At 33.3% G+C, this 12,491-nt stretch overlaps 1 protein-coding gene across 1 annotated transcript in view; it reads left to right on the top strand.

Moving 5' to 3' along the window:
- The window catches only part of LOC132713965 (E3 ubiquitin-protein ligase TRAIP-like), a 35,475-nt gene that overhangs the window by 16,327 nt on the left and 6,657 nt on the right, over positions 1 to 12,491 (top strand). Inside the window, exons 6-8 of the mRNA XM_060696705.1 lie at positions 1,689 to 1,747; positions 2,163 to 2,283; positions 10,765 to 10,849. Of these exons, the coding sequence (XP_060552688.1) occupies positions 1,689 to 1,747; positions 2,163 to 2,283; positions 10,765 to 10,849 (265 nt within the window). The remainder of the gene's footprint in view (positions 1 to 1,688; positions 1,748 to 2,162; positions 2,284 to 10,764; positions 10,850 to 12,491) is intronic.

Raw genomic sequence — 12,491 nt, 5'->3', positions numbered from 1 at the left:
AATGACATGAAAACTACTGGTTGGAATTCAAAACAACTTCATACAATGGTCAAGCACAATAAGGGGAAGTGCAGTGCACAAGAACCATAACTCCATCTTGACTAATTACAGAGTTATTGCCCTTTGTTACTTTTCCAGTGCTTTTTTTGTCCGGAGCATAACTTGAAGACTAATGGTTGGAATTCAATATAACTTCATACAATGGTCAAGCACATTGAGAAGAAGTGCAGTGCACAAGAACCATAACTCCATCTTGACTAATTACAGAGTTATTGCCCTTTGTTACTTTTCCTTGTCCAGAGCATAACTTGAAAACTACTGTTTGGAATTCAATACAACTTCATACAGTTGTCAAGGGAATTAAAAGGAATTGCAGTGCACAAGGGCCATAACTCCATTTTGACAAAATACAGAGTTACTGCCCTTTGATACTTTTCCTTGTCCGGAGCATAACTTAAAAGGTACTGGTTGGAATTCAAAACAACTTCATACAATGGTCAAGCACATTAAGAGGAAGTGCAGTGCGCAAGAACTATAACTCCATCTTCAGTATTTATAGAGTCATTGCCCTTTGTTCCTTTTCATTGTCTTTCTGGACTTATTACAGAATAATTCAATAAAACTTCATCAATGGCCAACCACATTGAAAGGAAATGCAACATACAAGAACCACAACTATCTTTACTTGCCCACAACCATAACTCTATATTTCAATTCTTTTACAAGGTATTCTGTTACTAGTAGCATCCTCATTTCGGAAGCAGTCTTGTGGGGGTATTAATCACATTCAGTGATAGTTTTAGTTTCATATAAATTTCAAAGGTAAGTAATGTTTTTCATGGACAGTCATATTTAAAATTACATATTAATATAATTTATATAGGAAACATGACATGACAGGCTTTTGTTTTATTTCTTGTTGGAAAATATGGAATGACCACTAGACAAAGAGAACATTCATTCTACAATACTTGTAGCTTTTTAAATGATAGTAAAGTCCATCTTAAATTAATATAATGATTCATTTTTGAAGAGTTTCTGAAAAAAACTCACCTTCAATTATCAAGAGTTACAGTAATTAAAAATAACTGTATTATCGGATACTACTAACCGTCGGATATTGCTTCGATACCAATATGTGCTTCTGCTATTTGTTGCGCATGTGCAATATTTCAATATAACAGTCAAGAATCGACGAGAGAAAAAGTGTAATATGTGATGGAAAGAAATTTATCAACATGAAACTTGGAGTTCTGACTCAGTAATCCATGTATTTTGCCAGCATGACTTAAGACCAAGCCAAATAATTGGGCATCCATGGCCAAGTAATTAAGTTTGTTGACTTCAAATCACTTGCCCCTAACCACTGTGGGTTCAAATCCTGGCAGGATTTTTTCATGCTAGCTTTCAGAATATCTGTTGTTGAATGGGTTCTACTCTGATTTTCCCACTTGTGTAAAAAAAAATCATGAAGGGGCACCTGAGGTGTTTTTCCGCCACTAAAGCTAGAAAGTTGCCATCTGACCTTTATACTGTGTTTGTGTGTTTTAAATCTGACAAACGAACAAAACTGATTATACAATGTATTTCATTTGAGAAAAATGTGTTTAATTATAAATAAGAAGTATCTCTAAACAGCAAATAAGTATGTACATATATCATAATAATTTCTTTTTAATTATTTTTAGATACACAATGTGGGCACAATGTATAATTTGTCAAGAACTGTTAAAGAATGACGATCAGGGATATATAATAAATAAAATTATATATATAATTTTATATGTAGGAGTCAGTCCTTGGGTCAAGGTCATTGTTACTAAAAATAGAAAAATGGTATCCAGACAATAACTAGAAATTTGCTAAGAATGAGATTGTAGGTAGCTTATGTATCGTTTTGTAAAGTCATAATTTTAAAAAGACAAATGCCATCTGACCATGTTGCCATGACTATCCACAATTTATTCAACAACATATCCCCACAAAGCATTTTGTATATTTTAACAAAGCCTTCCTGAAATGAACCATAGGCAGACTTAAAAAGTTATACAAATGATAATGATTTTGTCTAATTTATAAATGAATTATGGAAGTTTTGACATGTTATACAATTTTCATCATGTAATAATGTATTGTTGATATTTGAGCTATTTGTTTGCAGGTGATATCGGCGATTAGTTGTGGTCATACATTTCATAATCATTGTTTGAACCAGTGGTTAGAAAATGGTAGGACATGCCCTAGCTGTCGTGTACAGGTTGATAAGAAAAAGATCATTGAAAGGTATTATTAATAATATCACTATCTAACAGTAATGAATTAAGTGGCCGCATGGCGGAGTGGTTAACGCTTTCGGACTAGTTATCTGATGAACGCTAGCCGCATGGGTTCAAACCCTGACAGGGGCAAGTTGTTGTTTCCTTGAGCAAGAAACTTTACACTCATTGCTCAGTACTGGTTGGTTCCAGGAACGGATTCAAAAGTTTATAAGCTAATAGCTTCCTACACAATCGAACTAAAATAAATTTTGTATAAACCAACAGTAATGAATATGGTACTTTAGTGGTGACAGATCTATTTGTAATGGATATGGTAATTTAAGTGCTGACAGATATGTATGTAAGTGATATGGTAATTTGGTGCGGACACATCTAACAATAATGGATATGGTAATTTAGTGGTGACAGATCTGTTAGTAATGAATAAAGTAATTTAGTGCTGACCAGAGCTGCATCAGTAATAAGGGTATAGTACTTAAGTACCAGTACTTGGCAAATTATGCAGTACCATTACCAGTACCAGTACTAGATTTTAGCTTGGTACTGCAGTACCAGTACTTTTTTTAGTGAAGTAATTAAGTACCAGTACCATTACTTCTATATATTCATCAAAGTTTGAATAAATACAGTGTCAAACAAATAATTGCAAATATTATTCAGCAAAGAAATAAAATCATAATTTACTTTAAAGTTAACATAACATTTTTACAACTTTATAGTTTTAACATACTTTTTACAAACAATATTTACAACATATATTCATGTCTTATTGTTTAGTAACCAGTCAACTGTAATACAATGCAATCATCTTTTATTTAAAACACAACAGTCTTTTGTTGCCTTTCACGCCTCAATTTATACCAAAGTACATGTAAATAACAACTTTTTATGGTGCTGATAATATCACTTGAAATAGGATTATTTTGAATAGAAGCAATTCATTAGTGATTATTTTACTCTTTTACTAGTAAATACAAAGTAATAAAAGATTTTAATAAGGATATTTTACGGTAAAGAGTTATTGAGTCTACATGTTTATCTCAATTTAATTTTTACTTAAAGTCTTTGGTGCTTTTTTTATGATGAATACTATGTTAACATTTAAGGAATATTGCAGCAAATTATCTATAGATTTGATAACTTCCTTTTTTACAAAAATAAAATAATGTAATTTACAGCTTTATTTTATGAGAAAAATTGATGCTATTTTTATCAAAACCAAAAGTACTGCATAGTAATGCAGTAGCAGTACCACATTTTAAGACAGTAATGCAATACCTGTACCAGTAGTAGCAAAATTTTGGAAGAGTAATTCAGTATCAGTACCAGTACTTGCAAAATCGCTGCAGTATGTACTGCAGTACCAGTACCAGTAATGCAGCTCTGGTGCTGACACATCTGTTAGTAACGGATATGGTAATTTAGTGCTGACACATCTGTTAGTAACGGATATGGTAATTTAGTGCTGACACATCTGTTAGTAATGAATATGGTAATTTAGTGCTGACACATCTGTTAGTAATGGATATGGTAATTTAGTGCTGACACATCTGTTAGTAATGGATATGGTAATTTAGTGCTGACACATCTGTTAGTAATGGATATGGTAATTTAGTGCTGACACATCTGTTAGTAATGGATATGGTAATTTAGTGCTGACACATCTGTTAGTAATGGATATGGTAATTTAGTGGTAACAGATCTGTTAGTAACTGATATGCTAATTTAGTGGTGACAGATATGGATATGGTAATTTAGTGGTGACAGATCTGTTAGTAATGGATATGGTAATTTAGTGCTGACACATATGTTAGTAATGGATATGGTAATTTGGTGGTGACAGATCTATAAGTGACAGATTTGGTAATTTAGTGGTGACAGATTTGTTAGTAACGGATATGGTAATTTAGTGGTGACATATCTGTTAGTAATGGATATGGTAATCTCCGAGTGGTGATTGATAAAAAAATAGGGTAATTCAGTGGTGACAGAAATCGTGTTGTAATTTTGATGGTTGGTAAATATTGTTTTGGTTGTAAATTTTGTCTGAATTTTGTTGTACAAATAAGTTGTACAAATAAATACCAAATGTTTTATTGTCAATATTTCGGCAAGGATTTTATAACTTTCATACAATAGATTTTCAATGTCAACTTCATGTTTAATTAGTTTAATTGAAGAACAAATTTAAAATTGTTTTTACTGACTTTGCATTAGTTATGTGTTAAAGAAGAAGGAGAAACCCCTATAGCTAAGATTTTTGGATACAGAACTTGTTTTCTAAATTTTGACAACCTCATTTATGTTTAGTTCAGACTCAGAAGCATTTTTGTGACCCATTGCTAAAGACAACTGCAATGATACACCTTGTGCCCCTATAAGGTTTCTAACACAGGTAAATTGCTGACCCTTCTTTGTACCTTCATTTAGCACAACAAGGTCAGTCAGTCCATCCCAGCTGATTCTCCACACCATAACTGACCCACACCATAGCATTCATGCTTAGCAAAATTTCAAGCTTGAAACCTTTGCCCAGGTGTTCTCCAGACTCTGGCATGTCTGTCAGTAAAGTCAGGGCAAAACCTAGACTCATCAGTAAAGAGACAACATGTCTCCAGATTTGTCTGGTCCATCTAACATGCTCCCTTGCCCAGTCCAAACGAGCCTAAAGCTGGAGGTCATGATGAGTGAATGGAATTCTTATACAGGGTCTTCTTGATTGCAGATTACCCTCTTTTGACTTTCTATCATACTATGCACCATCTGCATTGCTGTTGCGAACCACCTGGATAATCAAGAATCAATTTTGAGCTGCTGTCATCACCCATTGTCTGTGTCTGCCATGCATCCTCCTGGGTATACCATACTGCTGATGCTTTGTCAAGGCTCTGGTGATAACGGATGGTGTACACTAAGTGCCACACCAACCTCACAATGAGTGCCTCATTAATTGCTTTACCATCTATTGTTCTCCACCTCTCTGCTTCACCAAATGCAATCTTTTCATAGCTTTTGTCATTTCATCAATGTAAAAAAATGTCTGATGTTTGAATGATGATAAATTTGTAATATCAGTTTTTAGCTTGACTATTCGAAGAATATGAGAGCTATTGTAGTTGCCCCGGCGTCGGCATCAGCGTCTGCGTTGGTTTAAGTTTTTTGTAAAGTCAAATATCTCAATTATTACTTGAGATATTCAATTGAAACTTACAATACTTATTTATAGTAACAAGGTACATCAGATTGACAAGTTGGATAACTCTGCCTATAATATTGACAGAATTATGCCCCTTTTTAACTTAGAAATTTTGTTTAAAGTTTTTTGTAAAGTCAAATATCTCAATTATTGCTTGAGATATTCAATTGAAACTTACAATACTTATTTATAGTAATAAGGTACATCAGATTGACAAGTTGGATAACTCTGCCTACAATATTGACAGAATTATGCCCCTTTTTAACTTAGAAATTTTGGTTAAAGTTTTTTGTAAAGTCAAATATCTCAATTATTGCTTGAGATATTCAATTGAAACTTACAATACTTATTTATAGTAACAAGGTACATCAGATTGACAAGTTGGATAACTCTGCCTACAATATTGACAGAATTGTGCCCCTTTTTAACTTAGAAATTTTGGTTAAAGTTTTTTTGTAAAGTCAAATATCTTAATTATTGCTTGAGATATTCAATTGACACTTACAATACTTATTTATAGTAACAAGGTACATCAGATTGACAAGTTGGATAACTCTGCCTACAATATTGACAGAATTATGCCCCTTTGGAACTTAGAAATTTTGGTTTAAGTTTTTTTGTAAAGTCAAATATCTCAATTATTGCTTGAGATATTCATTTGAAATTTAAAATACTTATTTATAGTAACAATGTACATCAGTTTGCAAAATTGCATAACTCTGTCTGCAATATTTGCAGAATTATTTGCCCCTTTTTAACTTAGAAATTTTGGTTAAAGGTTAAAGGTCTTTAAAGATATTTACTTGAAACTTTACACATGCACTTAGGGTCATAATTAGAGGGTCATAATTGTATGTCACTGACCAAGTTCCATAACTCTATCTTGCATTAAGGCTGATTCAAATCCCCTTTTCTACTTAGTCTCTTGGTTAATGTTTACATGCAAGTTTTACATATCTCAATAACTATTAAAGATATTTATTTAAAACTTCACATATGCATTTAGGGTCATAATTGTAGGTCACTGACAAAGATCCATAATTCTATCTTGCATTTAGGCTGATTTTTCTCCCCTTTTTCAACTTAGAAATTCATGGTAAAGTTTTGCTTGTAAGCTGTTATCTCAATAACTACTGAAGGGTTTGTGCCTTTTTTGGGACAATTTTATGCATTCATAATAATAAAGCAGTGATTTACTTGATAAAACATCTTAATAACATTTTAGCCTTTGTACCTTTTCTGTCAAATTTATGTATTCATAGGTTACATTAGTATTATAATACTCAATAAAAAACCCTTGTGACATTACCTTCCGAATAATAAGTCAAGCCAATTCTGTATAATTAGACTCTCTCTATGGCCTATAACATGAATTTATAAAAAAAAATTAGCCCTTTTGTGAACTTAAAAAATTTAACATTATCAAGGATCTTTTACTATCAAGCACTTAGAATAGTCGAGCATGCTGTCCTACCGACAGCTCTTGTTATTATTAGTTAAAAAGATTGTTGACTGGTTATATGGCCGTAAATAAACGGCTGTTTGCCTAACGACTCAAGTTATATTTAAAAATAGCTATTTATATAGGGCCATATAACCTTTCAACAATCTTTATAACTAATAATGTCAGCAATCTTTATATCGAATTTATAATACTGCAAGCATCATTTTCTTAGAGCATGTAGAGAAAAAGTGAGGGGTTCATGCTTTTATGACCGTGTGGCAAGATCTAGCCAATAAAATATCTTGCAATTAGGTGGAGGACAGCTCAAAACATTGCTAAAATTTGGCTAATTGTTGCCCTTCTGAAGAAAAAATGGGGATATAGAAATACTGGTTCCGTCTGTCGGTCACATTTTCATGTCATTCATAACTACGTCATTTATCAAAGGAATTTGAAATAACCTGACACAAATGTTTGTTATAATAAGACAATGTGTGATGCGCAACAACTGGACCACTACCTCCGAGGTCAAGGTCACACTTGGTGATTAAAAGTTAACATTGTCTATTTGAGGGTGTATATTGTGTCTAGTCCTCAACTTCCTTATCCTTGAAGAGATTTTGAAATTATTTAGCACAAATGTTCTCAATAATAAGACAATGTGTCATGAGCAAGAACCAATTGTGACTTGTCTACCTCCAAGGTCAAGGTAACAGTTGGAGGTCAAAGATAAACATAGTCTGTTGAAAGGTATATTTTGTTTCCAGTGCATAACTTTCTCATCCATCAAGGGATTTTGGCATAAATATTGACAATAATAAGACGTTGTGTCATGCACCCGGACCCTTTCCTCCAAGGTCAATGTCAGGCTTAAAGGTCAAAGTCTAACATGATCTTTTATAGGGAATATTTTGTGTGCAGTCCATAATCTTTTTATTGTTCAAAGGTCTTTGAGAAATTACTTGGCAGGAATGTTCACAATAATAGGACCATGTGTCAAATGCAACAGCCAGACTCCTACCTTCAATGTCAAAGTCATACTTGAGTGCTTAAATCTCTGTTCTAGGGTATATTTTGTGTGCGTTATATATCTTTTTCATCAATCAAGGGATTTTAAAAAAACTTGGACAAGTCAGACCCATGCAAATAAAATTAATGTCATTGGTGAATTGCCCACATACCTTGATTGATGACTTGGCACAAACTATACCCTGTAACAGACCATATCCTGTATTGATTTTGTATTTATGACATTTTGTATACAAATGTTATTTCTGTTGACACATGCATAGGAGTTATTTCATTATATTTCTTTAATAAATTTATTATACCCCCACCACAAAATGTGGGAGGGGCTATAATGGATTCGCTTTGTCGCGTAGGTCGGTCAGTCCGTCCGTCCGTTGGTCCATCTCTCTTTTCGTGTCCGCTCTATAACTCCTATACCAATTGAAGGATTTTCTTCAAACTTGGCTCAAATGTTCACCTCATCAAGGGGATGTGCAGAACCCATGTTGCCCATGTGTCAGCTCAAGGTCAAGGTCACAATTGAAGGTCAAATATCAAACAATCAAATATACAGTATGTCGTGTCCGCTCTGTAAATCCTACACTAATTGAAAGATTTTCTTAAATCTTGGCTCAAATGTTCACCTCAACAAGGGGATGTGCAGAATCCATGTTAACCTTTTGCCGGCTCAAGGTCAAGGTCACATTTGAAGGTCAAAAATTGACTTAGAAAATATTCTTAAATTTTAACATCTATTTGAATATTTCTTAATCTAGAAAAGGTATTTGCTTGAAACTTGAAATATACAAGTGTCACAATTAAGATATGTTTGTCAAGTTTCATAACTGTGTATTGCATTTTAACAAAGTTATGCCCCTTTTTCAAATTTCCATACAATAAAATATTAGACAATATGTTGTGTCCGCTCTATAAATCCTATACTAATGGAAGAATTTTTCAAACTTTACTCAAATGTTCACCTCAACAAGGGGATGTGCAGAATCCATGTCACCTTTGTGCCGGCTAAAGGTCAAGGTCACACTTGAAGGTCAAAAATTGACTTAGAAAATGTTCTTAAATTTTAACATGTACTTGAATATTTCTGAAACTAGCACTGGTATTTGCTTGAAACTTAAAAGATATATGAGGTGTCAAATAAGATATGCAGTCAAGTTTCATAAATATGTATTGCATTTTGACATAGTTATGCCCCTTTTAAGTCCTTAAATTTACATACAATTAATACTAGACAATATGTCGTGTCCACTCTATAAATCCTATACTAATGGGTGAATTTTCTTCGAACTTTACTCAAATGTTCACCTAAACAAGGTTATGTGCACAATCTATGTTACCTTTGTGCTGGCTAAAGGTCAAGGTCACACGTGAAGGTCAAAAATTGACTTAGAAAAATGTTCTTAAATTTTAACATGTACTTGAATATTTCTGACACTAGCACTGGTATTTGCTTGAAACTTAAAAGATATATGAGGTGTTGCAAATAAGATATGCAGGTCAAGTTTCATTACTCTGTATTGCATTTTGACAAAGTTATGCCCCTTTTTAAGTCTTCAAATTTGCATACAATCAATACTAGACAATATGTTGTGTCCACTCTATAATTTCTATACTAATGGAAGAATTTTCTTCAAACTTTACTCAAATGTTCACCCCAACTGGACGATGTGCAAAACCCATCTTACCCTTGTGCCAGATAAAGGTCAAGGCCACACTTGAAGGTCAAAAATTGACTTATAAATAAAATGTTTATTCATTGGGAAAATGAAAGGTAATTTGTAACTGTTTCGAACACGATTTGATAATATGTATTTATACTATTACCTGTACAAGTTGTCTTTTTTCACCAGAGATAATTTCTTTTTATGTATTTGTGCCACTTAAGTTATTCCCTTAACCACCTTTCCAAGTCGTCTTCTGTCAAGGACATTGGTGGGGGTATGAATCGCATTCAGCGATAGTTCTAGTTGTTCCTGGCAATTGTGCAGATCTAGCATTGATCCAAATTTTGCACTGAAAGTCCAGATCCATACATCAATCTTTAGAAATAGCACAATTTTTTGTTTCATGTAAAATTTCCTTGGGGGGGGGGGGGGGGGGGATGTTGGTAATTCTGTTACTAATTCTTGTTGAATTTTAAAAGTGCAATATTATACAATTATTGACTAGTGAGCCATTGAATATGATGTGACATCAACAAGTAAATGTCCTAGAGACCGAAGCAACAGCCAAGCTCAATATGACATTTTGCCGGTGAAATCTATTATCACATCAAATTCAATGGATCATTAGTCAATAATTGTTTTATTATATGGTCAGTCTAAGGTAAAAATACACACACACATGAAAGTAAAGCCTAATATTAAAAAACAATTTTTCAATGTACTTATCATGGCGGGGTAATTTTTACTTATTATTGTGTAGTAAATTGATTTTTGAATCAAGATATATGCCATAGAGAACAAATGCTCCAATTTTTAACAATCTGTTCTATATGATCAATGAATATGAGTCTGATTTTATTTTAAATATGGAAAATTTAGCTAGTGAATATGATACTTCACCTTATAATGCGTAAATATCTTGTGAAGTATGCACAGTTAATTGTCTTTGCTGTATGGTTATTGAATATGATTCTATTTTTAGATTGGGAAATCCATTTCAGCCAGTAAATATGATACTACACCCAGTGAATATGATTTGTTATGTTGACAGCTGTTTTGAAAAAATGAGGCTGTAACTATTTTTAGATCATATAATAATGTGTAATAAATGTTTCAAGTCATTTGATGATACATGTATCTATAATATACTTACAGATTATATTTTGATGTACCTGAAGATAATGATGGTATTGTAGATGATGGAAAGCTGCAAAATGAGATAGACAGACTTAAATTAGAGGTAAATTATTAATATATTATTTTGTTTAAAAAAGAAACACATAATTATATAATTATGTGATTATATTTTTTAAAATGAGATATATAGACTTATATTTGAGGTAAATGTTAAATAGTTTAAAATTAGATAAACTAAAGTTGGAGGTAAATATTATTTAGTTTGAAATAAGTGAACTTGAAAACTGGAGGTCACAAGTATCTAAGCTTTTTATATGCCCGTTTAAAAAACGGTTTGTATTATAGTTTCCTCCCTGGTGGGCTGGCGGCATCCAATTTTTGTCTGGAGCATATCTCCTACACCCATGAAGGAATTGTTATGAACCTTCATAGTCTAGAAATGTTAACCATTATGAGAAGCTGTGTCACGCGTGTGAACCAGCCCTCTAGGTCAAGGTCACACTTAGAGGTCATTAAAAAACTTTGTCCGGAGCAAAACTTCTACATGCTTAGAGGGATTTCAATATAACTTAGCACAAATGTTCACTATTGTGAAGCAGAGTGTCGCTTCAAAATTTAGGTCCCTGCTGCCAAGGTCAAAGTCACACATAAGGGCCAAAGTTCAGATAAAAACATGAAAATGAGTATTGAGACCATTTAGTCATAATTTATTGAGGGATTTAAACACAAATGGTTATTATCATAATTACTTGTGTGAAACATGTAATTTGGGTTAATATATGCAGGGTCAAGGTCACTAAAGATGATTGTCAAGGTCACTGAAGATGATGAAATACAGAGATTTTGTCCAGAGCATATCTCCTACACATATTGAGGGATTCTAATGAAACGTCATACAAATGTTCACCACTATGAGAAGTCATGTCATGTGCATAAACCAGGTCTCTAGGAAAAGGTCAAGGTCACATTTGGAGGTCATAGAAAAAAAACTTTTGTCCAGAGCAAAACTTCTATTTGCATAGAGAGATTTCAATATAACTTGGCACAAATGTTCACTGTTGTGAAGCGGGTACCGTGTGCAAAATTCAGGTCCCTGCTGCCAAGGTCAAGGTCACACATAGAGGTCAAATTTCAGATGAAAATAATGTGTATTGGGACCATTTAGTCATCATTTATTGGGGGATTGAAACACAAATGGTCATTATCATGACTACTGGTGTGAAACATGTCATTTTGGTTAATATATGCAGGGTCAAGGTCACTAAAGATGATTGTCAAGGTCACTAAAAATGATACAATATAAAGATTTTTTCCAGAGCATATCTCCTACACATATATAGGGATTCTAATGAAACCTCATACAAATGTTCACCACTATGAGAGATTGTGTCACGCACATGAACAGACTACCACCGTCTCTAGCTAGGTCAAAGTTCAAGGTCACATAAATGATTGTCCGGAGCAAAACTTTTACAGGCATACAGGGATTTCAGTATAACTTGGCACAAAGGGGTCAAAGTTCAGATAAAAAAATCACTAGAGATGATAATATATCCAGGTATTTTCCGGATATTGCCCAGAGCATATCTACTATACGCTCTGTCAAAAGCTTCTGTGACAGGCGTATATTGCGACAATGTTGCCCTTGTTATATAGTTGCGATAGCCAGACATAGGTAAACATAGTGTTATATATTTCAAGATGTGTAAGACGGACTTGCACTGAGAATCATTTATAGTATTTAT

This window comes from Ruditapes philippinarum, unplaced genomic scaffold, assembly GCF_026571515.1.
Source record: "Ruditapes philippinarum isolate M1 unplaced genomic scaffold, ASM2657151v2 ctg334_1_1_1_1, whole genome shotgun sequence".
Classification (NCBI taxonomy): Eukaryota; Metazoa; Mollusca; class Bivalvia; order Venerida; family Veneridae; genus Ruditapes; species Ruditapes philippinarum.
Note: the sequence above shows the minus strand (reverse complement) of the source record. Positions and strands in the feature narration are given on the sequence as shown.